This window comes from Grus americana, chromosome 13, assembly GCF_028858705.1.
Source record: "Grus americana isolate bGruAme1 chromosome 13, bGruAme1.mat, whole genome shotgun sequence".
Classification (NCBI taxonomy): Eukaryota; Metazoa; Chordata; class Aves; order Gruiformes; family Gruidae; genus Grus; species Grus americana.
The window spans coordinates 1,722,359-1,749,372 of NC_072864.1; the positions used below are offsets into that span (position 1 = coordinate 1,722,359).

Consider the following 27,014-nt stretch of genomic DNA (forward strand, 5'->3'; position numbering starts at 1 on the left):
GAGGACAGTGAAGTTAGACTCTTGTCAGAATATCCGCACGCTGCTGCCACGGTCAGGAGTCCGTCTGTAGCTGTAACCCAAATTCAGACAACATAACTGCCAGCCTTTAGCTCCGGGAGCTCTAGCTGTTTGCCCTGGAAGCCTACGTTGAGATCACTTGCCTGGTGCAATCGAGATGTAGGATTGGAAGCCAATTGCAGGTAAATGGATGTCTTACCTTTGAAATGTGGGTGATATTCCAGCTTGCGTGTAGAGAGGAGGAGGTTTGCGTGCACGTCGTGTGTGGGAAATGTTGCAGGTTTTAATTAGTGCTAATTAGAGTTCCAGTCTTACGGGGAGTCTTGACCCGCGCTGTGGGCAGTCGTAACCCTGTTAAAAAGTTCTTCTCTTGATACAGCCAGGGTGGTGTTTTGAGGAATGCCCCGTGCGGGTTTGAGACTGGATAGCCCTTCCTTTCTAAAAGATCTCCCAACCTGGCATTTCGAGCTTTCAGCTGCAAGCTTGGCAACGGCTGGGTGAGGCAAAAGGGCGGCGGGGCCGTTTGCAGGGGTTCACGTCTGCAGCAGACTGATGATGTTCCCTCCCCGAAGCCCCTCGCAGCCCTTAATGCTTTGTTCTTCTCTCTCTGCAGAGACCTCAGAAGAGGAGGATGCCCCTTCCTTCGCTCCCTCCAGCTCTGTTGATGGCAATAACACGGACTCAGAGTTTGAGAAGGGTTTGAAGCACAAGCCCAAGGCCCAGGAGCCCCCCAAAACCATCACCCCGGTGAAGGATGAGTATGAATTTGATGAGGACGATGAGCAGGACCGGGTCCCGCCAGTCGATGACAAACATTTGCTGAAAAAGGATTACAGAAAAGAGACTAAAGCAAACAGTTTCATTTCCATACCCAAAATGGAAGTGAAAACTTATACTAAAAATAACACAATTACACCAAAGAAAGCTGCCCACCGCATCCTGTCGGACAGCTCGGACGAGGAGGAGACCAGCGTTGCTGTGGGGACGGGGGAGAAGCTGCGACTTTCGACCCACTCGATATTGCCCAGCAGCAAGATTCGGGAGCCCGCCAGCACAAAGCCGCAGAAGGAGAAAAGCAAAGTAAAAAAGAAGCGGAAGAAGGAGACAAAAAGCAAAGAGGTTCGGTTTGGCAAAAAAAATGACAAATTTTGTTCCTCTGAATCAGAGAGTGAAAATGTGGAGAGTGAGGAGGATGATAGAGACTCTCTTCAGAGCTCTAGCTGTGTAAAGGACTCCAGGCTAGTGCTAAAGGAATCCTCCTTGTTTAACTCTCTGTCTGCCTCATCGACCTCTTCTCACGGGAGTTTAGCATCCCAGAAACATAATCCCAATCTTACAGAACAGCACTCCAAGCACTGGAGGACGGACAATTGGAAAACCATATCTTCTCCAGCTTGGTCAGATGTCAGTTCCTTATCGGACTCCACCAGGACGAGACTGACGAGCGAGTCAGACTACTCGTCCGAGGACTCAAGCTTAGAGTCGCTAAAGCCAGTCAGGAAGAAACCAGAGCACAAAAAGAAAAACACCCCACACAACACTGTTTCTGAGAAAAAGAATTCATTCCATAGCAATGTGGATGGAGCAATTCCAAAGCTGGACAAGGAGGGGAAGGTTGTGAAAAAGCATAAAACAAAACACAAACATAAAAACAAGGAGAAGGGGCAGTGTCCCATCAGCCAAGACATTAAAATTATCAAAACGTTTTCTTTTGAGTTTGAGGACTCTAAACAAAAGCCTGAGAAAGGCTTGATAGTAGAGACGGAAAATCCAGTCGAAAACAAATTGAAAGTGTTAAAGCATGAGCGAGAACACAGTAAGAAGGAGGAAAAGCTCCCCAAAGGCAAAGGGGAGGAGAAGGAATGGTTGTTTAAAGATGAGACTGGAAAATCCTCGAAAGAGGAGAAATCGTTAAGAAAAGTCAAAGATGGTAGTAAAGACATGAGCAAATCCTTCAGAGAAGGATTAAGTAAATCAGAAAAAGAAAAACCTGTAAAAGAGAAATCTCCCAAAGAGGAGAAGCCAAGAATACACAAGGAGGAGAGAAAGAAGAAGTCAAAGGACAAGCAGTCAAAATCTGAAAAGAAGAATGAGCTGAAGGAGGAGAAGGTTTCTAAACTAGAGAAAGAAAAATCCTTCAAGGAAGAGAAAGAAAAATGCAAAAAAGAAAAACTTTACAGGGATGAGTCTGGGTTTGATGAGTTTAATAACAAAAACCAATTTCCCGAAAGCGAGGACACAAAGTTCAGCCTTTCGGATGATCAGCAAGAGAGGTGGTTCTCAGACTTGTCTTCTGATTCATCCTTCGATTTCAAAGGTGAAGATAGCTGGGATTCTCCAGTAACAGATTTCAGGGAGATTAAAAATGACACCGTGGCCAAACTAATCATAGAACCTGTGAAAGAGGAAATCAAAGACAAGAAAAAGGAAAATAAAACGAAAGAGAAGAAGGAATACAACGAGAAACGTAATGAAAAGGACACTTTCTTAAAGAAGAAAGAGAGGGACTACGTGGACAAAAGCTCCGAGAAGAAAAAGGACCAAACGGACAGACACAAAATTACTCCTAGTTACTTGCCTGAAAAGGATAAGAAAAGGAAGGATTCTGCAGAGAGTGTCAAGGAGAGGAAAGAAAAAGATACAGGTGAAACCAACAAAGACAGAAAAGATTCTTCTGATGGCTCTAAAGATCGAAAAGATACCAAAACGAAGCAGGAGGAGCCCTATCGAGATGACTTTAAAGAGTATGGCTGCGAAACGTTCTTCAAGGATAAGTCTGATCCTGAATTCAGTGGTAAAACTCTGGAGAGTTGGGAGAGGCACCATTCTGGGAAGGAAAAGGAGAAGAAAGATGCTCCCGATAAAGAAAAAAAAGAAAAGGTGAAACCAGAAAAATACAAGGAAAAATCCAAAGAAGGCGACAAGGAGAAAAGTGAAAAAGTTGCTCCTGACAAAATCCTGAAAGACAAAGAACTAGACAAGAGTTTCAAAGAGAAGAAGGAAACTAAAGAGAAGTACAAAGACCTTCACAGCAAAGACAAAGAACGGAAGAGTTCTTTCGACCAGGTTAAAGAGAAGAAAGAGAAAAACTTCTCCGCGGATCGAGAGGACTTCTCCGAGAAAAAGGATGAGAAGAAAGGCAAGGAGAAAAGCTGGTACAGCATCGCAGACATCTTCACAGATGAAAGCGAAGACGAGAGGGATGATTATAGCTTGAGTGGGTTCAAAGTCAGCGACTCTGCTGGGAGCGAAATGCATCGTCTGGACAGTCTGCAGGAGAAGGATGACGGCGCAGCTGCTGAGAAGGAGCTGTACCCCGACAAGCACCGCAAGTACTCCTCCGACCGGCAACATTCAGGAGAGAAGCAGAAAGATAAGGACTCCAAGGAGAAGAAAAAGGACAAAGGAACATCGGAAGGGGGAAAAGAGAAGAAGGAGAAGAGTTCCTTTGAAAAACACAAAGAGAAGAAAGATAAAGACTCTACCGAGAAGTACAAGGACAGGAAAGACAGAACGTCCATAGATTCCACTCAAGAGAAGAAAAACAAGCAGAAGCTCCCAGAAAAGGTTGAAAAGAAACATGCCAGTGACGACAAGGTGAAAAGCAAGCATAAGGAGAAGCCGGATAAAGAGCATTCCAAAGAGAAGAAGTCTTCGAAAGGAGGGGAGTCGGAGAAGAGCCTGCTGGAGAAGTTGGAGGAGGAGGCTCTGAATGACTACAGAGATGACTCCAATGACAAAATCAGCGAGATCTCTTCTGACAGCTTCACAGATAGAGGGCAGGATCCAGGACTGACCGGCCTCTTTGAGTCTTCTAACCTCTCTCTTACCGATGCCGCTGAAGAAAAGTTTAAGGACTCTCTCCCTTTACCCTGCTTGCAGGACAAACTCAAGGAGAAGGAGAGACACAGACATTCCTCATCTTCATCAAAGAAAAGTCACGAGAAAGAAAAAGCAAAGAAGGAGAAGACAGAGAAAAAGGAAAAAACGGAAGAATTCAAAGACTCCAGCAGCAGAAAGGATTCCGCTCATTATGAAAAAGATTTCTCTGTGGATGGGGAGGCTTTTAGCTCTTCCTACAACATGAAGGCAGAGCCTGATGAGGAACCAGAGAAAAGCATTGATTACTTATTTTCTGAAAAGAAAGATAAAAATGATTCTGAAAGAGAGCTGTCAAAGAAGGCGGAAAAAGAAAAGACTTATGGTTCCAGCACCATCAGCACAGTTAAAGAAAAAAAGAAGCGAGATAAACACAAGGAAAAATGGAAGGAGGAAAAGGAAAAGCATAGGGACAAACATGCAGATGGTTTCTTTAAACATCACAAAGACGAGCCAAAGTCAACGCTTAAAGACAAGGACAGTCCTCAAGTCACCACCTTTAAAGATAAATCAAAGGAGGACAACCTCAAATTCGGCGAGACCAAACTGAAGGAGAAGCTCAAGGAGAACCAAGAGAAAGACAAATCAGAGTCAATAAAAATAAGCAATGGGAATGAGAAAATAACCCTTTCCAAAGACAGCGGCAAGAAAGATGCCAGGCCAAGGGAGAAACTTCTGGGAGACGGGGATTTGATGATGACCAGCTTTGAGAGGATGCTGAGCCAGAAGGACCTGGAAATCGAGGAGCGCCACAAAAGGCACAAAGAGAGAATGAAACAAATGGAGAAAATGAGGCACAGGTCCGGAGACCCCAAATTAAAGGACAAACTGAAAAGCTCGGAAGATGTGCGCAAGAGGAGTCTGGATCTGGCGACCAAGAAGCCGTTATCGCTGGATACCCAGCTCAAGGACAAGAAGCTTAAAGAGTTGGGTCCGCTGACTCCTATCCTGTCACCGGAGAACAAGGCACAGCCTGCTGTTGGGACGGACTCTAAGGACTGGATCACGGGTCCTCAGCTGAAGGAGATCCTCCCGGCGTCTCCCAGGCCGGATCAGAACCGGCCGACGGGAGTCCCGACCCCGGCATCCGTCGTCTCTTGTCCGAGCTACGAGGAGGTGATGCAGACACCCAGGACTCCTTCGTGCAGCAACGAAGACTACACGGACCTGATGTTTGAATGCGCGGACTCGCAGCACTCGCTGCCCATATCCACGATGTCCATGAACGCCTGTTCTCCATCCTTCTTTGACAGATACGCCAATGTTTCCAGTGGGCTCCCCGAGAATCCGAGTCAGACCCCGACTCGTACTATACCCTCCACGAACCTTTATCGTTCCATCTCGGTTGATATCAGAAGGGCACCTGAAGAAGAATTCAGCGTCGGAGATAAATTTTTCAGACAGCAAAGTGTCCCAGCAACATCAAATTACGACTCTCCAGTGCAGCATTTAATGGAGGAGAAAGTTCCCCTTCCTTCTGTTCCTGCTGAGAAGTTCCAGTGTTTATCTCCTGGCTATTACTCACCGGATTATGGGGTTTCATCACCGAAAGTGGAAGCTTTGCACTGTGTGCCAGGAGCTGTCAGCGGAGTTGCCCAGTCGCCTGAAAGTGTCTTTTCTGCTTTACAAGCAAAATCCTCCCCTTCGCACAGAGATGAATTGCTGGCTCCTTCGGTAGAAAGTGCTCTTCCCCCCGACCTCGGCATGCCCTTGGATACCACGGAAGAGCAGCAGGCTACCGCCTCCATTATGCCGCCAGAATCTACCTACCTACCACCAATTGAAGAAAACCATTTTGGTTCAGGTATGCCGGAACAAAACAACATAGACTGGGATAACCCTCCTTCCCGAAACCCCGACACCGCCATACCTCCCAGCCTGATGGGTAACCCGGCAGAGCACTCTGTCAGCTGGTCCGTGGGCTCAGAGCTTCTGATGAAATCTCCCCAGAGGTTTTCCGAGTCCCCTAAGCCTCCGCTCTGTTCCCTAGAGCCGATTCATCCTACACCGGTAGCCTTCATTCCCACAGATACTTCCTACCCCGTTTCTCCCATATCTTACCCTCTGTCAGTGTCTGAACCGGGGCTCGATGAAGTCAAGGAGGACGCTGAGGAAGCAGTTCCAGGAGAAATAGCGAATGCCGAAGAGCAAGCTCCGTACATGTCCCCTACTAGGTTAGACACGTTCTTCAATAACTGCAAGCCTCTTCCAGAAGAGGCACCTGAGATACCTCCAGAGCCCTCTTGTATGCCAGTAGAACCTCAGGCAGAAGTTGCTAGCGCGCCAGAGAACAACTATTTGGAAAACAATAACGCTGCGCCTGCAAACGCAGAGGAAGCGGTAACGTGGCCTGATCCTTTCACCAACACAGAAGATGACTTGGACCTTGGCCCCTTCTCGCTACCAGAGCTGCCGCTCCAGCCTAAGGATGTTGCAGAGACAGAGATGGCGGAGGCAGAAGCGGTAGAAGAAAGCCCGGCAGCGGCTTCAGAAACAAACGCCGGGATCATTAAAGCGAGTGCATCCGTAATTGCGTCCGGTGAGCCAGAAGAGCCACCAGCCAGCCAGGCAGCTGCTGTCCTGCCCGTGGAGACGGAGCCACAAGCAGAGGAGCAGAAACCAGAAGTGGCTGCACAAGAAGCCACCTCAGAAGCGCTGAACGTAGCTGAGGAAAAAGGAGCGGAGGACTCGGAAGCACAGGTTTTCCAGCAGACCCCGTCCGAGCCTGCTCAGGCAGAGAGCAAAGAGGCGGAGGCTGTGCACGAAGACCTGTCCTCTTCTGGCGGGGTGGCAGAGAGCAGCTCCCAGACCTGTCCCCCACCCGCGGCCACCGCCGAGGGCAGCGTCTCACAGGAGGGTGCTGCGGCACGCGGTGGGGGCCAAGTCCCTTCCTCCCAGGCAGATGCACCTCCGGGCAACGCTCAAGCAGAAGTCGTTGAACCAGTACAAAAACCAGTAGCAGAAGCTCCCAAACCACCCAAAATAGAAGAGATTCCTCAGCGGATTACCAGGAACCGGGCTCAGATGCTTGCCAACCAAAACAAGCAGAACGCCGCCTCTTCTGAGAAGGAATTTCCTCCTGTTTCTGCACCCGCCACACGTGCCAAAGGCCGCATTACAGAGGAGGACGATTCCCAGGCTCAGCACCCACGCAAGCGCCGGTTCCAGCGCTCCAACCAGCAGCTGCAGCAGCAGATCAACACGTCCACCCAGCAGACGAGGGAGATGATACAGCAAACACTGGCAGCTATCGTAGATGCTATAAAACTGGACGACATTGAACCTTATCACAGTGACAGGTCCAACCCCTACTTTGAGTACCTCCAGATCAGGAAAAAAATTGAAGAGAAGCGGAAAATCCTCTGCTATATTACTCCCCAAGCTCCGCAGTGCTACGCCGAATATGTCACCTATACAGGCTCCTACCTGTTGGATGGCAAACCTCTCAGCAAGCTCCATATTCCAGTGGTGAGTCACCTTCTCTCCTTAAACCGCAGCAGCAGGGACTGTCCCCTCCCTTGCTGCTACAAGCACAGCCGGATTGTCCCCCGTGCACCGCCAGCACGCTTGCAATGCCGATGGTGCCCCAGCCGCGGCTTTAGCCCGCTTTTAGAACACGCTCGTGATGACAAAGCTAAGCCTCGGTAAGTGGATGGCATCCACTGAGATGCTGTATTTTTGCAGAGAAGACCTTAGGCTGGGCTTAGGAACCTGAGATTTGTTCAGGCCTTAGAGCAAGTTTGTATGAATCCACCGGATTTGAGGCTGGAAAGCAAAACTGCTTTTACAAGCAGTATGGTAATTGGATAATGAACCTAGAATTCTGGCTCTAGGAGAAAGATGGCTCCTACCTCCTGCCTTCATTTTCCCAAGCTCTGATATTTGACTTGCCGATAGCACTCGCTCCTCGGCAGCGGGATCTGCATTTCGCTGCTGTGCTGCGCGAACGGACTTGCTAATACAAACACATCGATAAACTCGGTGCTGCAGGCAGTAAATCCAGGATCCAGCCTGGAGGAGGAGGGTCCGTACGACCGGCCACGTCGGGCTTCCTTCCCTGCTGCAGGCAGGGTGGAATACCCCGGTCTGCGGGTGTTTCTGTTGCGGTTTAGTCCGTGCACGAGTTAATACACGCTTTGCCTGCCCCAGCACCGCAGCGGTCGTAGCCTGTGCTCACGTCTGCTTGTTCCTTCCTCGACTAACGCAGAGCCACCCGCTCCTCTCTTCTGCAGCTTGGGCTGTGCTTGAGGAGCACCTCGCTCCCCGGGAAGGCACAGGACGGACGAGGACACAGGCCCCCTTCCCGGTGTGCAGACCGGGCTGCTCACGGCAGTATTTCTCCGACAGCATCACCCCCTCTGTCGGACGCACTCAGGCCCCTTTACAAACGGCCCTTGCAGGATGTGGGGTGGTTCAGGCTCGGGTTCTGCAGGCCGAGCTCGTCTCTCGGCACCGGACGCCTCTTGCCCTGTTGTCTCGCCCCTCGCTGTGGTCTGAGCACCGGCAGGACGTTGTCCTTTTTTTTCCGCCTGCTTGCTGAGGAAACAGGCAGACTTTCTCCTCCGGCGAGCTCCACGCAGCACCGACTCCCTCTCGGAGCCCTCGGCCGACGTGCCGTGCTGCAGGCAGGGCTCGGTGTGGCGGGGGGAGCCGGCGGCCCCCACAGGCTGTGCACCCAGCAGCGTTGCTGGCTCTAACCCTCTGCTCTCGTGTGCCCGCAGATTGCCCCGCCGCCGTCGCTCGCGGAGCCTCTGAAGGAGCTCTTCAAGCAGCAGGAAGCCGTCCGGGGGAAGCTGCGGCTCCAGCACAGCATAGAGCGGGTAAGGGAGCGCTCCGGGGATGCTCCGGCTGGGAACGAGCTCCCGAATTTCCTCTCCTGGGGAGACTGAGGCTGTCACGCTCACTGCTTTATTTGCTCTTCCTCAGGAGAAGCTCATCGTCTCCTGTGAGCAGGAGATTTTGAGAGTTCATTGTCGGGCGGCGAGGACTATTGCCAACCAGGCTGTGCCCTTCAGTGCCTGCACCATGCTGCTGGACTCCGAGGTCTATAACATGCCTCTAGAAAATCAGGTCAGCGCCTGTCTGGGTGGTGAAGAAGTGTCTCAGAGGTGCCGTGCAAGACCTGGAGGGAAACGGTGCTTTTCTGGAGGGAGGGAGGGAGGGATGTAGGCAGGAGTTACTGATGCTCTCCCTGCTCGGGTGCCTGTCACCCACCGCGGCACACAGACGCAGGACATCCTGCAGGAGCCCTCCCCAGCACGGGCCCAGGTTGCCTAATCTGACTTGGTTTCTGGTGTCGCATGTTCTGGGGCACCCAACATGCGTGCTGGGGAAGGAAATGCATCTAGGGCTACGGGGAGCATCGTGTCTCTCTGGAGCAGAGATGACTCACATTTATTAGGGAGTCGCAGGACCCTCTGCCCTTCTTCTTCATCAGGATCATCTGCATGCTCGAAAGGTTTATTTTACCACGCTCTGGGATATCTTTTCCTGTTGAAGGAAGGGGAGAGCGCCATTAAATCGATTTGTGTCTGAACAGGTGCTTTGAAAGAGCCAGACTCTGTCTCACAGCCCACAAGAAACGATCATTTCTTCCTTCCTTTTCACGTAGTTCAGTGCCGGAAAAGGGGGAATCGCGTCCGGTTTCTGCAGCCGGTGGCCGTGTGGCTGCGGTGGTCCCGAGCCATGCCACCAGCACCCTCTGCAGCCCACGCCCCGCGGCTGCCTCCAGCCCGGCTGCTCGGGGAAGCACGCTGCTGCATTGCAGGAGGGAGGGATCCTGGCATTGATTAGCGACCTGGTGTATTGATCCGGGAGCCTTGATTTATCCCCCGGCATTTCCCAGCCAAGTGTCTGTGCTTCTGCAGCGAAGACGTTACGATCTCGGGCGTGAGTTGAAGGAGACAGAGAGGTGTGGGTGCTGTGACGGGCTGGCACGGAGCGATTCTCCGCAAAGCGAGCAAAACCAGGGAGCGCGTGCACACGTGTGTGTGCATCTCTGAGGCTGAAGCCCTGGCAAAGAGCAGCAGCAGCTGGGAGCAGCGTGCTCTGTTCTCCCTCCCTGCAGGCAGCTTGCTTGTTTCTGACGAGCGTGTGCCCAAAGAGGGGTTTGAATATGGCCTGTTGGAGCTGTAACCGCTCAAAGTAAAAAAAAAATAATGTCCCATGTAATTCCCTTTTGCTGTCTTTTGCTTAGGGAGACGAAAACAAATCGGTCAGAGACCGTTTCAACGCGCGACAGTTCATTTCCTGGTTGCAAGACGTGGACGACAAGTACGATCGAATGAAGGTGAGAGGCGGGGGAGCCCCGGTGCTCCGGGCGGCCCCGGGTCCTGCTGCTCTGCCTCCTGCCGGGAGGGTTTCCCCGAGAGAGGTCCCGGCTGTCGCTGTAGCCTTTGTGGTTTCCAAAAATCTGCTGGGAGCAGATGTCCCGAGGTGTTCTGGGCAGCGTCACGCAATGGGGGACGCTTCTGTGCCCGGCACGGTGGAGAGGTGGGAGCCTGTGCGGGGGTTAGGGGAACGCAGTGGCCTCTGCTGGTTCCAAAAAGGGGGAAGGGAGACGTGTTCTGCTTAGGGTTGTCTGGCTGGCTGTTAATCTGCTTCGTGCCATATGGTCTGGAGCTTTCTCGGTCAGTTAAACCCTCGGGGCCTGCCCTTCCCCAGCAACACATGCTGCAGCAAGCTCACAACCCGTGGCAAACTTCAAGGTGGCAGGAGCCCGTGCAGGGACTTGCGGAGCGCTCTGCAGAGCTCTGGGTGGCAAAGCGGGCACGGTAGGGAGCAGGGACGGTCGCGCTTTCAGCTGGTAACGCCGAGGGAGTCGGCAGCTCCCACGAAAGGAGCAGGACCCTGCTCTCGGGCAGCCGAGGGCCACTGTTGGAGCCGATGGGGGCTGTCTGCCGAGGCTGTCAGCAGCAGGGTCAGCGCTCTCGAGTGCTTAGGAGCCTTTAAAAGCCGCCTCACGAGGCCCGTTTGGGTTTGTTCCTGCTGGAATTGGGCTCAGCAGACGTCCCAAGCCCAGGTTTCCTTCCTGCGAGGATGCGTGTGGCATCCCTGGCTCCGTTTGCTGCTCTGCCCACCGCTGTGGCTGCGGGTCCCCTGCCCTTGCCGGGTGGGACGGGGAGCAGGAGCCTCTCCTGCCCTCTCCCGCTCACCCCTCATCTCTGCTCGTTTGTTTTTTTCCCCGATCCAGACATGCCTGCTCATGCGACAGCAGCACGAAGCTGCTGCCTTGAACGCGGTGCAAAGGATGGAGTGGCAGCTGAAGGTGCAGGAGCTGGACCCTGCGGGGCACAAATCCCTCTGCGTGAACGAGGTGCCCTCGTTCTATGTGCCAATGGTCGATGTGAACGATGACTTTGTGCTCTTGCCGGCATGACAGTTCAAAACCAGGAGACATCACTGAAAACTGGCAAGGACGGGAGCCCTCCGAGGTCGGGCGGTCGAGCTCACATTCACCCTTACCGCTTGCTGATGAATCCCTGGTCAGAGGAGGAGGAAGCAGCTATCGGCAGAAAACAAAACAATAAGAAAAATAATTGCACTTTCTTCACAACGCGTCCCTCGCTTCCGGACTGACGGCAGCTCCGCCGGGCAGCGGGCCGGGGCGCATCTCCTTTCCAACCGGCTGCTGCGGCAGGGAGGCAGCCGGTCTGCGCGGGCAGCGAGCACTCACCGGCCAAGAGACTGGCAGAGGCGTGGAGGGAGGAGGCCAAGGACACCATTTGCGTGTTGCAGAAGCTGCTGAGCGGGGCCAGCAACCACGTGATTCATGTACTTGTGAACACCGTGATTTCCAGCTCTCTGTTTTCCACCGGTCGCGGATCTCCTCTCGGAGAAGCTGCAGTAGGAAACCATGGGGGGAGGGGGGGGTGTTTGAGTTTCTCGTTCCATCCTGGGTATGTCTAAAAACAACAAAAAAAAAAAAACAAAAAACAAAAACACAAAAACAATTAGAAATAAAAAGCGTCCAAGTTGGGCAGACGCGGCTCTGAAGGTGTGGACGGCTCCGGGCTGCGGAGGTGGGATGTGCCCGCGGTGCCCCGCAGCAGCCACTCGCCACCGTTTCGGAAGAGCAGAGGAGCCGCCTGCGCACCGTGCGCCGGGGCAGCACGGCCAGCGGCGGGCGGGGAAATGGCAACGCAGAGAAAAGACTTTGCCAACTGTGTTTTTAATGGAGTAAAATCCATGTGGTTTATATATTTTTTCCTTTAATCTTGGGCATTTCGTTTCTCTTTCTGAGAACATAACTTGAAAACACTACAGAGCCAATACTCATATAAAGAAAAATTGTATCCCATAAATGCTGTACAGTTTTTATATACATTAACAATGTACTTTTGCTGCCTTCTAGATAATTTATTTTGCAACACATTACTGCACAGTTGTAAATAACTTATGTACTGTAACATCACTTTCAGTTATGTGTAAAGAAATAAATAAATTAATTAAAATTATCTTTGTATGTATAGTTGACCCTAGGCAGCGCTTTCCCTGTCAAGGAACAAATAAGGGCCAGGACGGCGCGCGGCGTTACTCAGAAACGCACAGGTAGTCCGACCCGCGGTCCGTGTTGCAGAGATCTCTGGATGCTGGTGCTGGATTTTTAACACCGTGTTGTTCTTCACCTCTTTCCCCTGCCCTTTTGCCTTCGGTGGAACTGGAAACCGGGCCGTGCCAACCCTGCGGCCGTGCAGCCGGTTGTGGCAGGGTGGAGAGAGGGGACCCCCCGTGCCGCTTGCCAACGAGGGCACAGAGCAACGGGAAGAACGACGTTTGGGCTCAGGCTGGTGAGTTTTACGCGCCCCGTGTAGCTGTAGCGGCTGCAAGTCAAGGAGCTGGCATTTTGGGGCTGCAGAGCTTGGAGAAGGATGGGGGGAGCCCAGCGTTGCAGGTTGTCGTGCTGGGGTGTCAGTGCTTGCTGCTTGCTGGATGGAGAGGCCGGTTGCTGCTGGGGCAGGCAGGAGATGGCTTCCCAGCAGCTGGGGCAGCGCTGCCGGGGTGAGCTGGAGCCAGGAGCCCACAGCAGGGCTTGCAGCCGGCGCGGCTTGGTGCTGGGGTGCTGCCACCCTGTGTGCCGGGGGACAGCTGCCTGCCGGGCCCCCAGGGTGCTGCACCAGCCTCCGCTGTGCTCCCAGCCGCCTCCTTTCTCTTTTCTTTTTAATAGGGAACCTCAGAAATCAGTTGTGTGGATCGCAGCTGCCCCGTTGGCCGAATTCACCCTTGCTCGTGGGGCCTTGCTGGACGCGGGCGGTGAGGACGGTGCCGCAAGGCACACGGTGCCGCCGGCTGTGCCAGCCCCGATGCCAGCCCTGCGCCTGGCCGGAGGCAGCCCCACCACGCACGCTCCCCGTGCGCTCCCTTGTTAGCGAGTACCAGCCTGGCTCAAATTGCTTTTCTGGGCTGTGGAACCCCGATGGGGGTATCGGGGTGGTGCTGCCAGCCTGGCGGGCTCGGCGGAGGCTGGTCCTCGGGGGAGCACTGAGGCAGCACCCGGTGGGAGCCTGGCTCGGCCCGCTGGGGCTGGCCCTGGTGTTTGCAGCCGTGCGGAGACCGGGGAAGTCTGCAATCCCACGGAAAGATCGTGCTGGGTCTGGCAGGAGGAGTTGCACCGCGCTGTGTCAGCCCGCAGCGTGTCCCGCTCCTCCGCAGAGGAGGAGGAGAAGCGGGGGGAGGCTTCGCCTCCCGGCCCGGGGGGACACACTGCGGGTTCTCGGGTCTCTGCTGGAGCTGCTCCGTGGTGGGAAGGAGCCACCGGCTTGGCAACGCCTGGCTTGCTTTCAGGTTGGGTGCCGGCTGTTCTTGCCACCGTCCTGCTGCTGCGTGCTGGCACTGCGGCCTCTTCGGCAGGGGATTGCGTTGGACGCGCGGCTCTCGGCCGAGCCGTAACCCAGCCCGGGCTTAATGCAGTTGGCAAAGGCGATCCTCAAGCACAAGCTCGCAGGGACGTGGCTGGAAACAGATTCAAGTGCCTCTTCCGAGACCTCTGTGCCTTGCTTGCACCTGCTGCCCAACCCTTCCCGGCAGGCAGGAAGCCCGGCTGCCCGCGCCACCGTGCCGCCTCTCTGCCCGCAGCTGCCAGGGCGAGGGGCTGGCCCCGTGTCGGCACCTGGTTCTCCTCCTTTTTCTGTTCAGTCCTGCCGGGTACACGTGCTGGTTGAACGTCTCAGCTGCCGCTTTTGGAAGTGGAGATGTTACAAATGCGATTTGGCTCCTCTTCCTCCACCGGCGCGGCTTGGCTGGGGGACCGGAGGGGACCCGCTGAATTCACAACCGCTTTTCAGCCCCGTTCTGCGGCACCAGCTCTCGCTCAGCCCGGGCAGCCCCGCACTTGCGATGCTCTGCAGCTGAGGAGGTCTGGGAGCGTGTGGAGCACCAAGCCCTTGGCGGGGCGCAGGCAGCAGCAGGCAGCACAGGCTCACGCTGCCGGCACCTAGGCAGCCCCGCGGGTCCCCAGCGGGAGAGCACCCGCCGTGCCGGGACACATCCGCACCCGGCTCCCCCCTCGCTGCCGCCACCTTTACAGCTGGTTGAGGAATTTTCCACGGTCCTTGAGCCAGGGACCTTGAGGGTTTCACTCCACCGTGTCGCAGCCGCTTCATAAGAGCTGGGGGGGTCCTGCCCTCCCCTGCCTGACCCCCAGCTCCTGCCTTGGCTCCGTGGGCCCGTTGCCAGACCAGCAGCATCAGCAAGGACCAGGGTTCGCCGCAGGCAGAGCAGGACGGGCGGTTTGCCGCAGCGGTCATGCCCTGGCCGGAGCCAGAGCGGTTTTTCCTCCCCGGCTGGGTTGGGGGGGGCAACCAGTGCCAGGGCCGGGTGGCTGCTTCTGCTCCAGGTTTTTTTTTCTGACAGAAGACAAGAAAGCGGCCACAAGTAACTCTTCTTTTTTAACTCCTTTCCAGCCCCGCTCTTTCCTTTGTTAAACAACCATAAATTAATCTCTGCAAGCACAGAGACACCTTTCATCAGCCGTGTCAAGCAAGAAAAGTCCCGTACTCTGCTCTGACCTCAGTGCTGGGAGGCTCCCGAGTCCCCCGGGGTAAGTTTTCCTCCCGTAGGTGCAGATACCTCCCCGGCCAGGTCCCACCTTCTCTTGGTGCCGGTCGGACTTGCATGGCGGCGCGTGGGCCGAGCAGAGGTGAGGCTGCCCAGTCTGTACCGCACCGACGTCGTTTGTTCGTGCTGTAGTTTGCGTACATGGTGCTGGGCACCGAGGGTCCTGTGCCACGGCGGCACCCCGGTCCTTTCGGCTGCACAACTTCCCGCGGAGGGAGGCAAAAACCGAATACAGATGTTATTCCGCAGGTGGTGTTTTCTACCGTTGCATGTACAGAGCTGAGCGCCAGAGCAATGCTGTTGTCCCTCAGAGATCAGGTTCGTAAATAAATTTTAAAAAGAAGGGGAAAAAAAAAAAAAAAGCTTGTTTGTGCACTCGGATGATTTGTCAGCTCTTCCCATGGGCTCGCTGTGGCGCTGGGTGCAAGCGGGGCTCTGACCAGTTCCCTTCCCGGGGGGGGGGACACGCACGGGACACAGACCCCACCGGCCCCCTTTGAGGTTTGGAGGGACCGGGTGCATTTGTGGGTGGTCATGGCCGGGCCCTGGCACCCCCAGCTGCACCCCGGGCACCAGCTGGATCCGGGGGTCCCCCAGGGCCAAGGGGGTGCCTTGGCCTGGAGCCCCATTGAGGGGGGAGGACTGAACCGGGCTTGGGGGGCGAAACTGGGCTGGGAGGGGTGCGAACAGGGTTGAGAGGGGGCCGAGCTGGGCTGGGGGGACTGAACCGGGCTTGGGGGGGGCGAGCTGGGCTTCGGGGCTGGACCGGGCTTGGGGGGGAGCTGAACCGGTGTGGGGAGAACCCGGAGCTTACGGGGCCCTAAGGAAGGTAGAGCCCGGGGGGGGGGGGGTGTGGGAAGGTCGGAACGGGGCGGTCCCCGCAGGGGCCGGTCCGCGCCGGTGCCGCCCCCACCTGCCCGCGCCGCGCCCGAACCCGATCGATCCCCGGCGGCGGTGGCGGGTGATGGCGGCGGGGGGGTCTCGTCCGCGGGGCTGCCGGGCGGCGGGGGGGTGGGCGCCGTGCGCGGCGCTGGCGCTGGGGTGGGCGCTGGGGTGGGCGCTGGGCGCGGTCCCGCCTCACCGCTGCCGCCCCGACACCGCGCTCCTGCCGCCGCCGCTGCGCCGCCTGGCGGGGGCCGCGCTGCTCCGCGCCGCCATCCCGCGCCTCCGCGGCGGCTGGAGCCCCTGCCAGCTCTACCGCTACCGCCCCACCGGCACCGGCACCGGCAGCTCCCGGCCCAACGGCACCGGGCCCTGCACCCGCGGCTGGCACTATGGCCTGCCCGCCGCCGGCCTCCGCTCCAACCTCGTCACCCAGGTACGGGGGGGGGTTTGGGAGGGTTCCGGGGGGTCCTGGGGCCGGCGGGGGAGGGGGGTGGGGGGTGTCTGTGGTTCTGGAGGGGGCTGGGGGGAGCGCTGGGTACAGGAGGGGTCAAGGGGTGTCCGGGGTAGGGGGAGGCGGTGGGGGGTGGGTGCCTGGGGAGGGGGGAAAGGGAACCTGGGGGGGGAGTCCGGGGAGGGGGGGGGCAAGCTGGGGACCCCAGCAAGGGTCCCACGGGAAAGGCCTGGATGTGCAGGGGGAGCACCGGGGGTGGGGATGGGGGGAAAGGGAGTTTGCTCGGGGGGACCAGGGATCCCGGGGAAGGGAGAGGGGTCCTCGGGGGAGGAGGTGGGAGACCCCTGTGGAGGGGCTTTGGGGTTGGCTGGGGGGAGCCCTTGGGGGAAGGGGTCTCGGGGGGGGACGACACAGGGCTCTAAGGGCCATCAGCACCGCTCTGTCACGTCTGGCCCCACACTTCTGCTTGTGGGGTGGGGAGTGGCCAGAAGCCCCCCCAGGCAACTCGTGGGGCTGGCGACCCCGTCCAGCCCAGCCCTGCGGGCAGTGGTGGGGTGTCTGACGTCTCCCCGCCGCGTCCCCCCTCACCCGCAGTGGGACCTGGTGTGCACCTCGCGCTGGAAGGTGCCCCTGGAGCAGACCACGCACCTGCTGGGCTGGACGCTCGGCAGCGTCGCTGCCGGCTTGGCCTGTGACAGGTAACTGGGGGTCCCCGGGGTGCCCCCCCCCTCCCCGGGCAGGGGGGCACCGTGCTCAGCCCCGCTCACAGCCCGTCCCCTGGCAGGTTCGGCCGCCGGCCCACCTTCGTGGTGTGCCTGGTGCTGGCGGTGCCCCTGGGCCTCGGCGTGGCGCTGGCCGTGAACTTTGTCATGGTCCTGGTCGCACGGCTGCTCTTCGGGGTGGCGCTGGCAGGCGCCTTCCTCTCCCTCTACGTGGCACGTGAGTGTGCCGGCGGGGGTCCGCGGTGGCGTGGGGACCGAGGGTGCTCTGGGGTGCAGGACGGCCCGCGGCCATGGCACCCACAGTGCACCTCTTTCCCCCCCGCCAGGCCTGGAGCTGTGTGACCCCCCGCACCGGCTGGGGGTGACGATGGTGGCCGGCTTCTTCTGGATCGCCGGGGAGCTGCTGCTGCCGGGGCTGGCCGTGCTGTGCCGGGACTGGCGGGTGCTGCAGGGCGCCGTCACCATGATCCTGGCTCTGCTGGCTGCCTGCTGGTGGTAAGGACCCCCCCGGGCTGGGGGGGGCTGCGTGCACAGGGAGGGGGCTGCCACCCGCGGTGGGGCTGAGCCGTGCCCTGGGGCTGGCACCCAGCTGTGTTTGGGGAACGCCAGGGCAGCACCCCAGCCCGGCACACCCTGCCCAGGGCCACGGTGGGGATCAAAGGCTGCCCCGGGCTCTCCAGGTGGAGCGTGGGGACCCCCCCGCCCCGGGTAAATGTTTGCTCAGGTTTGAAGTTGAGGGTTTCTGGGCAGTGTTGCTTTGAAGCCGGGAAGGGGGGGGGGGTCAGCGCTGGAGGGGGGCCAGGCCCCTGGGGAGCCCCGTGACGCCAATGCTCCTGCCCCAGGTGCCCGGCGCTGCTGCTGGAGTCGCCGCGCTGGCTGCTGGCCACGCGGCAGCTGGAGAGGGCCAGGAAGACCCTGCAGGCGCTGGCCGAAAGCAGCGGCCTCGGCTCCGACGACAGCTCCTGCCACCAGGAAAGCCTCTTCGCGGGTGCGTGACGGGGGCTGCCAAGGGTGATGCGGCCGCGGGCCCCCTCCCCAAACCTGCGGTGCTGGGGGTGGTGGGACGGCACCGGCTCTAACCCGGGTCCCCCTGTCCCGGCAGAGCTGGAGTCCCTGTCCGAGGGGTCCCCGCAGCCCCGGTACCACGCCGTCTGCGAGATCTTCAGCACCAGGGTCATCTGGAAGAACGGCGTCATCCTCGGCTTCGCGGCGTGAGCAGGCGGGGGTGCATGGTGGTGGTGGGGGTCCCGCTCGCAGCCCCCTGACGCCGCTCTCCCGCAGGTTCATCGGCTCCGGCATCCGCCACTGCTTCACCCGCAACCTGGCCCCCCACCTGCCCGGCTTCTTCTCCTCCTACTTTGTGCTGGTGGGCACCGAGGCGGCCGCCTGCCTCTTCGTCTGCCTGACAGCCGAGCGCTTCGGGCGCCGCGCCGTCCTCCTGCTCTGCACCGTCCTCACCGGCATCTCCTCCCTCCTGCTGCTGGCCCTCACCCAGTGTAAGGATGATCCGTGGTGGGATGTGACCCCCCAGCTGGGGGGCTGGAGGTCGGAACAGGATGCCTGGGGGAGCGTGTGCAGGATTTGACCCCTGACGGTGCTCCCCCCCGCTCAGACCTGCTGGACCTCATTGTCCTGACCCTGTCTGTGGTGGGCATCACCGCCTCCCACGCCGTCACCATGCTCAGCATCTTCTTCGCCAGCGAGGTCCTCCCCACCGTGGTCAGGTAAGGGGGGAGCCGCCACCCTGGGGTGGGGGGGCACCCACGCAGGGTCCCCTGGACCCCCTCTGAGTGCATTTCCCCCGCAGGGGCGCTGGGCTGGGCCTCGTCGTGGGGGCCAGCTTCGTGGGCAAGGCGGCCGCCCCGATCACCGCCATCCCCAACAGCCGGGGCTTCTTCCTGCACCACGTGGTGTTCGCCTCCTTCGCCATCCTCGCCGTCCTCAGCATCATGCTGCTGCCGGAGAGCCAGGGCCGCAGCCTGCCCCAGTCCCTGCAGGACGGCGAGAGCCAGCGCCGGCCCCCCCTCTTCCGCCGGCCCCCCCGCGAGGACCACCTGCCCCTGCTCGCCCCCCACGGCATCCCCCACGACTACTCCCGCCTCGCCGCCTCCACCAAGAGGATGCTGGGCTCCCCGGCCGCCCCCCGCGAGACGTAGCTGTGCCCCCCCCGCCAGGGTCTCCCTGCTGCTGGGGGGGGGCTGAGCACAGTGCCAGGACCCCCACGGAGCACCAGGACCCCCATCCGTGGGTGCTTGCTGGGACGGCGGGGTGCACCCGGGACGTGTGTGATAGCTGGGCTGGGGGGGTCAGCGCACCCACCCCACGGCAGGGCTGGATCCTGCCCCAGGAGGAGCTGTGCTGGGAGTCCTGGGGCGGGGGTGATGCCCCCCTGGGGTGTTTGCGGGCTGCCAATAAAAGTGCCTTGTTTCTACGGGCGGCTGGCGTGGTGGGGGTCCCGCACGGCACCCTTGCCACCGGCCCCCTTCTCTGGGATCTTTATTATGGGGGGAACCGGGGGTCTCCTCAGCCCCCTGGCTCTGCAGGGTCTTTCCCGGGGTGTCCCCCCACCCCAGGACCGCCCGTGTGCTCAGCCTCTGCCTTCCCGGGGTTCGCTGGGCGTGGGGTCCACAGGGGTGCAAACCCTTGCGCTGAGGTCTCTCTCGGTGCACGCGCGTGTGCAAAGCCCCTGCAGCCGGGCATCTTGGGCACGTCCATGTGCAAAGCCGCTGCATCTGGGCATCTCGTGCACACACGTGTGCAAGCCCCCCGCTGCCCCCCCCCATCCCCGCTACTGCCCGTAAAGGTCGGCCAGGCGCCGGAAGCGCGGCCCCCACTCGCTCAGGTAGTCGTAGTCCTGGTCCTCGTCCGTCAGGCTGGAGACGATGGAGCTGAGGGGGCTGGCGACGGAGCCCGAGCCCTCGTAGTCGTAGATGAGGGCCGTGTCGTAGGGGGGCACGCTGGGGTCGCTGTCGGCCGCCTCCAGCCCCTGCGGGGACAGGGGAGGGACCGTCAGCCCCACTGGGGATGGGGGGGCCGGGTGCAACGGGGGTGCTGGGCCCCGTCCCCACCTCGTTGATGAAGTCCTCGATGTCGGAGGGGCTGCTGGGCAGCTTGCGGGGGGCCGGGGGGGTGGCGGAGCTGAGCGGGGCGTCCCTGCGCACCGGTGGCTTGGCCCGGGGCGGGAAGAGCTCGGGGTGCCGCAGCTGGTTGATGTCGTAGGCGTCCTGCGAGGACGGGGGGGGGTCAGGGGTGCGAGGCTGGGATGGACACACACCCCCCCCACCCACCCAGACCCCCCTGTCCGGGTCCTGCTCACCTGGTCCTCCTCGCCCCCGCCCTGCTCGTCGTAGTTGAGGATGTTGTCGCGCATGTCGTCCCGCGAGCGCTGCAGCAGCCCCTTGCGCAAAGCCCGCCGCCGCCCCCGCGCCCGCGCCGCCCCCAGCCCCGCCAGCACTGTGGGCAGAGGGCGGGTGGGCACGGGGTGGGGTGCGGGGGCGTGGGGCACGCGGGGATGGGTGGCGGGGCACGGAAGGGGTGCTGGCTGGGTTGGGATGCAGTTGGTGGGGGGGTGGGATGGGGATGAGGGAAATGGTTAGAGGGGTCTTGGCAGGGGCCAGAAGGGGTTGCTGGGGTGTTGGGGGTCACGGGCAGGGACTGGATGGGGTGTCCTGGACCAGGATGGGGTGATGGGCGGGGGACAAGGAGACGGGGTGTGCTGGTTTGGGATGGGTGGCCAGGACGGGGCTGGGGGGGCTGGGGAGGGGGGGGGTGAGGACGGTCGGGGGTCTCACCGAGGAGGAGGATGCTGCTGCCGAGGATGATCATGAGGGCCCCGAGGGTGATGCCGGCCCCGGCGGCGGTGGCGGCCAGGACACCGTCCTCGCAGGTGCCATCCCGGCCGCAGTGGCACACCGAGACGTTGAGCAGCTGCTGCCGCTCCCGAGGGGGGGACCCCGAGTCCCGGAGCAGCAGCGGGAGCGAGTAGGGCCCCTCGGGCAGCTCCAGCAGCATGGCCAGCACTGCGTGGGTCACTGCGGGAGGGGCGTGGGCAGGGGGTGAGCGGGGCCCCCCCACCCCCTATGCAGCAGCCCCCCCCACCCCTGCCTGCCCTCACCATTGAAGCGAGTGATGCTCCAGTTGCGGGTGAGCTGGGGGTGCTGGGGGCTGAGCTGGAAGTGGAAGGGGGCACCGTGGGGGGGCCGGTCGTCATCTGTGGCCCCCAGGAGCAGAGTCCCCCCGCGGCCCGGCCGCCTGCAGAGCACCCCGGCCAGAGGCTGCAGCTGGGGTGCGTGGTCGTTCACCTCCAGGATCTCGATGGAGAGGGTGCCGGTGGCGGAGAGCGGGGGCTCGGCTGGAGGCACAGAGCAGAGGGGTCACGGGGGGGGGGGGGGGTGGCAGGTGGGGGGGTGGCAGGTGGGGGGGCCACGGCGGGGGACGCCACTCACCGTCATCGCGGGCCAGGACCAGGGCGATGTACCAGCCGCCCTGCAGGAAGGCGGAGGGGTGCAGCAGCTCCCGCTTGGTGCGGATGGTGCCGGCGTGGGGGTCCAGCTGCAGCCAGTCCGCCGGGTCGTAGAGCAGCGCGTAGCTGTGGGTACAGGGGGGTTGTATGCCATCACCCCCCCCCTCCCCCCGAAATACCCGCTGCGGGCTGCAAACACAGGAGCCCGAACTTGGCGGGTGCCGGGAGGTGATACAAGGGCACCGGGTGCCGACACCCGGGGCCTGGGACTCACGTGAGGGTCTGGAGCTGGCGGGTGTCAGGGTCGCTGGCGGTGTAGGTGGTGACGGGGGTGCCCGGGGGGGCCCCCTCCAGCACGCTGACCCGCCGTGGGTTGTCGCGGAAGACGGGCGGCTCATTCACGTCCCGCACCCGCACCCGCACGGTGGCCAGCGCCCGGGGGCTAGCAGGGGCCGTGGGCTCCAGCGGCCGCTCGTTCTGCACCGACACCGTCAGCTCGAAGCGGTCCCGCACCTCGTGGTCCAGCGGCTGCCAAGAGGGGTCACGGGTCAGCTGAGCCATGGGACCCCCCCGTGGCCCCCCAGCTGCCCCGCACCCACCTTGGCCACGGAGAGCACGCCGTCGTTGGTGTAGGGGTCGGTGCGGATGGCGAAGGCGCCCTCGGGGTCGCCCTCCAGGACGGTGAATTTGGCCAGCCAGTTGGGCGAGCCGGCCAGGTCCTTGTCGTGCACGAAGACCTTGCCCACGTCCACGCCGGCCGCCTGCTCCTCCACCTCCATGGAGAACTGGGGGAGAGCGGCGTGGGGCTGGTATCTGCCCCCTGGGGTGCTGCTGCCCCCGGGGGGGCCCAGTCCCCACCCTGCTGACCCCTGCACGTCCCCCCACCCCAGCCCAGCCGCTACCTCCTCCTTGGTGAACTCGGGAGGGTTGTCGTTGATGTCCTCCAGGTAGATGACAGCCGTGGCAGTGGTGGTGAGCCCGTCCCCGGACATGTCGGCTGCCTGCACCGTCAGGTTGTACACCCCCACGGTCTGCGGGAAGGAGGGGGGGAGGTGCTGAGCCCCTCCAGCCCCCCCCCGGGAGCCCAGAGGTGCCCCAGCTGCTGGCCACCCACCCTGTCCCCACAACTGGGTCTGCTCATGGCTGGAGCTGTGGTTTCACCAGCTGGGGGTCTCTGGCTGCCCCCACTCCCGGTGCCGCCTCGGTGCTGCCCGTGCCCCCCCCATGCCCCCTACCTCGCGGTCGAGGCCGGGCCGCGCGGTGCAGATCTCGCCGGTGGTGGCATTGATGCTGAACATGCCGGCGGCACCCTGCTCCAGGATGGAGTACCGCAGCGCCGCGTTGTCCGTGTCGGGGTCATCGGCATCAGTCGCGTCCACCGTCATCACGCAGGTCCCTGCATCCGCAAGGGTGTGCCGGTGGGTGCCGGTGTGGGGGCTGGCTCGATCTCCCCCAGCCCCGGCCCCCCGGCTGGACCCACCTGGCTCAGCCCCCTCCACCACGTGCCCTGTAAAGACGTCCTGCTTGAAGAGCGGACGGTTGTCGTTCTGGTCCACCACGATGATCTCCAGGTCGGTGGGGTCCTCCAGTGTCACGCCGCCCAGGTCCAGCGCGAAGGCTTTCAGCTGCGGGCACGGATCGAGTGGGTCGGGGCCCGAATCGGGGGGGCTGGGGAGGGGGCTGCGGGCGGCCAGGCAGCATCCTTACCCGGAAGCGGTCGTTCTCCTCCCGGTCCAGCATGGCGTTGAGGAAGACCTTCCCGGTGAACTTGTCGATGGAGAAGATGCCCAGGGGCTCCTCGTCCACCCCCGGCCCCTTGATGCTGTAGATCACCCCCCCGGGCTGCTGCTTGTCCGACTTGATCTGCCCCAGGGAAAGCAGGGCTGGCGGTCCCAGGGCTGGGGGGGTCTGTCCCTGTTCCGGGGTCCCATTCTGCCCCAAATCTCTCCTCATGCCATGTCCTCCTCCTGGGGTGCCCCCATGCCCCCCCACCCCGCTACCTGGATGAGAGGGTGGGGGGGTCCCTGCCTACCTGCACCAGGAGGTGGGGGATGCGTTTGTGGTTCTCCGAGACGCTGATGGGGGGGATCACCCAGGCCCTCTTCACCCGCCGTGGACCCTCGTGCTGCCGCCAGGCCTGGGGGCTGCCCGGGGCTGCAGCACCCAGCTGGGCTGGACTGGCACCCTGGGGGGAAACACGGTGCTGCTGGTGACCCCGAAACCTCTGGAGTGGGGTGCAATGCTGGGGCAGCAGACATTGCACCCCGGCTGGGGTGCACAGTGCCGGGGTGCACAGTCCCAGGATGCATGGTGCTGGGGTGCACGGTGCCGGGGTGCACAGCCCTAGGATGCATGGTGCTGGGGTGCACGGTGCCGGGGTGCACAGCCCTAGGATGCATGGCGCTGGGGTGCACAGTGCCGGGGTGCACAGTCCCGGGATGCACGGTGCCGGGGTGCACGGTGCCGGGGTGCACGGTGCTGGCACCCCTTGATGGGACTGGGCCTGGGGTAGCAGAGAGGCCACCCAGCTCTCCCAGGAGCTTCGTGTCGGTGGTCCTCTGACAGCCTGGTGTGATGGTGCTGGGTGTCCCGCTGGGCTCGCCGGGAAGGGGTGCCCCACAAACGACCCCGGTGGTGCCCTGGGCCCGCCGGGGGGGGCACAAAGGGTTACCCTGGGCTGGTAGTGCCTGGCGTGGCCCCAGCCCACGTCACCGTCACTGCATGGACGTGGCAACGAGGGTGGAAGGGTCAGGGATCAGTTTAGGCTGCACGGGTGGCCTGGCCGGGGCACAGAGCTGGGGTGCTGGGGGGGGAACTGGGAGCTGGGGGGGCTGGCATGGAGCTGAGGGCTGTGAGGGGGGGATTAGGAATGGAGACTGGGGGAGCAGGAGTTATGGGGGGCTGCAATGGGGGTCTGGAGCTGGGGGGGGGCCTAGGGTGGGTTTAGGGGCCATGAGCAACTGGGCTGAGAGGTCAGGGAATTGGGGGGTGGCATGGGGGTCTGGAGCTGTGGGGAGAAGATGTGGGGGCTGGGAGATGGGGGTTGGGAGGGGGCAGGGAGCTGCGAGGGGGGCGGCTCCCCCCCCACTCTATGCCACGTTCCTCGGGGCTCACCCTTGTCCTGGGCCCTGGGGACACGCGCTGCCCCCTCCCCGGGGAGGGAGCACATCTGGGCAGCGCCGGGCCTTGCACCCACATCTGCACCCATCCACGTCTGCACCCATCTGGCTGCACTGCACTGCTGGGTGCTGGGTGCCCCAGGTCCCTGCGCGTGCACCGTGCCCAGGGTGGGGGAGCGGGGCAGCGGGGACGGCTGTGGTGGGGGTCCCTGGGGATGGTGCGGGGCTGTGCTGGGGAGGGGGCTGCGTGCCGATCCCACGGACGGGCAGGACAAGGGGCTTTGTCCCGAGGCTGTGACGGGAGCTGCCTGTGGCCTCCTGCTGTCCCTCTGCCCTCCCCAGGGGAGACTCCCCCTTCGCGGGGAGGCTGCTGGAGCTCGGGGCGAGTGGGGAGGGTGATGGGGGGCGATGGGGGCCCTGCTGCCGGGGGGGTGTGCTGCCCTGCAGGTCCCCTTCCCTTCCCCTGCCCCGAGCGGCTGGCCGTGGAGCCCAGGCCAGAACCCCAACAGCCCCATGGAGCTCAGGCCTGAGACCACAGAGAGGGGCTCTGGGGGCACATGCATGGACGGTGGGGTGCAGAGGGGTCTGGGGCTGCAGCTGGGGTGGGAAAAGGGGGGGAGCAGGGTGTTTCTGAGTGCCTAACCCTCCCCCAGATCCCAGCTCCCGGTTCACAAACGCAGGCAGCGTGCCGGAGCCGCAGGCTCCCCCCCTGCCGCCACCATCTGTGGGGTGGGAAATGCCCCAAGAGGGGCACCAAGCCCCCATCCCCCCCATCCCCATCCCCCCCACCCCCAGGGATGCGCCTCCGCAGGGTCTGGGGTCCCGCCGCCCCCCGGCACCCCAGCCGGGCTCCCCATCCCAGCCGGCCCTCCCGGGCCATGGAGCAGGGGGGGGATCCCCATCCCCATCCCGACCCCTTCCCCGTCTCCCCGCGCCCCTTACCCGAGCGCACAGGGGGGCGAGCAGGCAGGCGAGGAGCAGCGAGGGGCCCATGGCGGAGCGGGGCGCAGTCCGGCCGCCAGCCCGAGCCGCTCGCCGGCCCCGAGCTAAAATAACCGCGGGGCTGGCTGAGTGACAGCACATGTGCTGCGGAGCGGGCCGGGCCCCCCCCACCCCGGCCGGGCAGCTGTCCCCGCCGCCCCCCCGGCCCGCAGCCTGCACCCCCTGCCCGGCGGGGGCCCGGCGGGGCGGGCGGCGGGGGGGGGGGGAACCCGGGCTGGGCCCGGGGGGCTCGGGGGGATGCGGAGGGGCGCGGGGGGCCTGTGTGTGTGTGTGTGGGGGGGGGGGGGGTCCACGCTGGCCGGGGCGGGGGGCCGGGGGTGCGCGGCCCTCGGGGCAGGGCGGGCGGGAACGCGGCAGCTGTCGCCGGGCGCGACTCGGGGATGCCGCGACGGGGCGGGCGGGGAGGGAGAGACCCGGCCCCGCTGCCCCCCGCCACGGCTGATCCGGCACCGGTTCTGCCCGGCCCGCTCCGCCGCGGCCCCCCGTCGAGGCGAGCCCGCCCCGGCCCCCCCCTCCCCCGGCCCCGCCCGGTGCCGGTGCCGGTGCCGCTTGCGTTGGCGGCGGGGCCGGGGCCAGTGCGGGCTCGGGAGACGGACGGCAGCGTCCCGGCCCCGGCGGGTTCCCACGGGGCGGAGCGGCCCCGGGCTGCTCCCGGAGCCCCGGCCAGGGCCCGGGCCCCGCTGCCCCCTGACCCCTCCGGCGCCGCTCCCGGTGCTGCTCTCCGGCCCCCCGGGGCCGCTGCCGACGCCGCCTCCCGACCCCTGGGGCCGGTCCCGGTGCTACCCCCGACCTCCGGGGCCGGTCCCCGTGCTACCCCCGACCCCCGCTGTAGGTGCCGGTGCTACCCCCGGCCCCCGGGGCCGGTCCCGGTGCTACCCCCGACCCCGGCTTTCGGTCCCGACGGCGCCGCGAGGCCGCGGCACCAGGTGGCAGCATCGTCCCGGCCACCGGCCCGGCCACCGGCGGTCCCCGCCGCCCGGGGTGCCGCAGCGGGGAGCACCCTCTGCCCGGGGGTCCCGGCTGCAGCGGGGCTGGAAATCCGCCACCCCCCGGGACAGAGCGGGGATGGGGGGGGAGTGGACGGGGGGGGGGGGCTCCTCGCCCTCCCGGGGAACCAAGCCCCGGCCCTGGCACGGGAAGATGCGGCGTTTCGGTGACACTGGTGGCCTCGCCTCGTCCCGCTCGGCTGCTGCGGGGACCCCTGCCCGGCAGCATCGCTCCCCTTCCCGGGAATAAGGGCCCTCGGCTGCAGGGCAGCGCTTGGAGCGTGGTGCAAGGCGTGGGGCACGGACACAGGGCAGGGTACGAGGCGTGGGAAAAGGGACACGGGACGCAGGACATGGGATGCAGGAAGTCTTCCATCCATCCCCAGAAGCTGAGCGGTGGTGGCAGGGCTGTCAGTGTCCCCAGGGACAGCAGGA

General features: G+C 62.2%; 3 protein-coding genes across 7 annotated transcripts in view; 2 read left to right on the plus strand and 1 right to left on the minus strand.

The window, feature by feature from the left end:
* The window catches only part of ANKRD11 (ankyrin repeat domain containing 11), a 155,183-nt gene extending 142,833 nt beyond the window's left edge, over positions 1–12,350 (plus strand). For all 5 annotated transcript variants that reach the window (XM_054840870.1, XM_054840869.1, XM_054840873.1 and 2 more), the window contains 5 exons: positions 632–7,365; positions 8,619–8,717; positions 8,824–8,967; positions 10,094–10,186; positions 11,090–12,350. In XM_054840870.1, coding sequence (XP_054696845.1) covers positions 632–7,365; positions 8,619–8,717; positions 8,824–8,967; positions 10,094–10,186; positions 11,090–11,275 — 7,256 coding nt within the window. In that variant the 3' untranslated portion in view covers positions 11,276–12,350. The remainder of the gene's footprint in view (positions 1–631; positions 7,366–8,618; positions 8,718–8,823; positions 8,968–10,093; positions 10,187–11,089) is intronic.
* A 3,566-nt stretch (positions 12,351–15,916) lies between these two features.
* SLC22A31 (solute carrier family 22 member 31) lies at positions 15,917–19,441 on the plus strand. Its single transcript, XM_054840496.1, has 9 exons — positions 15,917–16,270; positions 16,883–16,986; positions 17,073–17,227; positions 17,337–17,505; positions 17,853–17,998; positions 18,113–18,221; positions 18,292–18,506; positions 18,623–18,734; positions 18,818–19,441. The coding sequence occupies exons 1-9, from the start codon at positions 15,917–15,919 to the stop codon at positions 19,164–19,166; spliced, it is 1,713 nt and encodes a 570-aa protein (XP_054696471.1). The 3' UTR covers positions 19,167–19,441.
* On the minus strand, positions 19,436–25,661 carry CDH15 (cadherin 15). The gene is made up of 14 exons (XM_054840495.1): positions 25,534–25,661; positions 23,505–23,657; positions 23,180–23,335; positions 22,953–23,097; positions 22,708–22,868; positions 22,375–22,503; positions 22,072–22,257; positions 21,747–22,000; positions 21,456–21,598; positions 21,125–21,361; positions 20,802–21,041; positions 20,327–20,463; positions 20,079–20,234; positions 19,436–19,996 (listed from the first exon to the last, which is right to left on the minus strand). Exons 1-14 carry the CDS (start codon positions 25,582–25,584, stop codon positions 19,799–19,801), a joined length of 2,346 nt encoding a protein of 781 aa, XP_054696470.1. The 5' UTR covers positions 25,585–25,661; the 3' UTR covers positions 19,436–19,798.
* Positions 25,662–27,014: the final 1,353 nt, after the last annotated feature.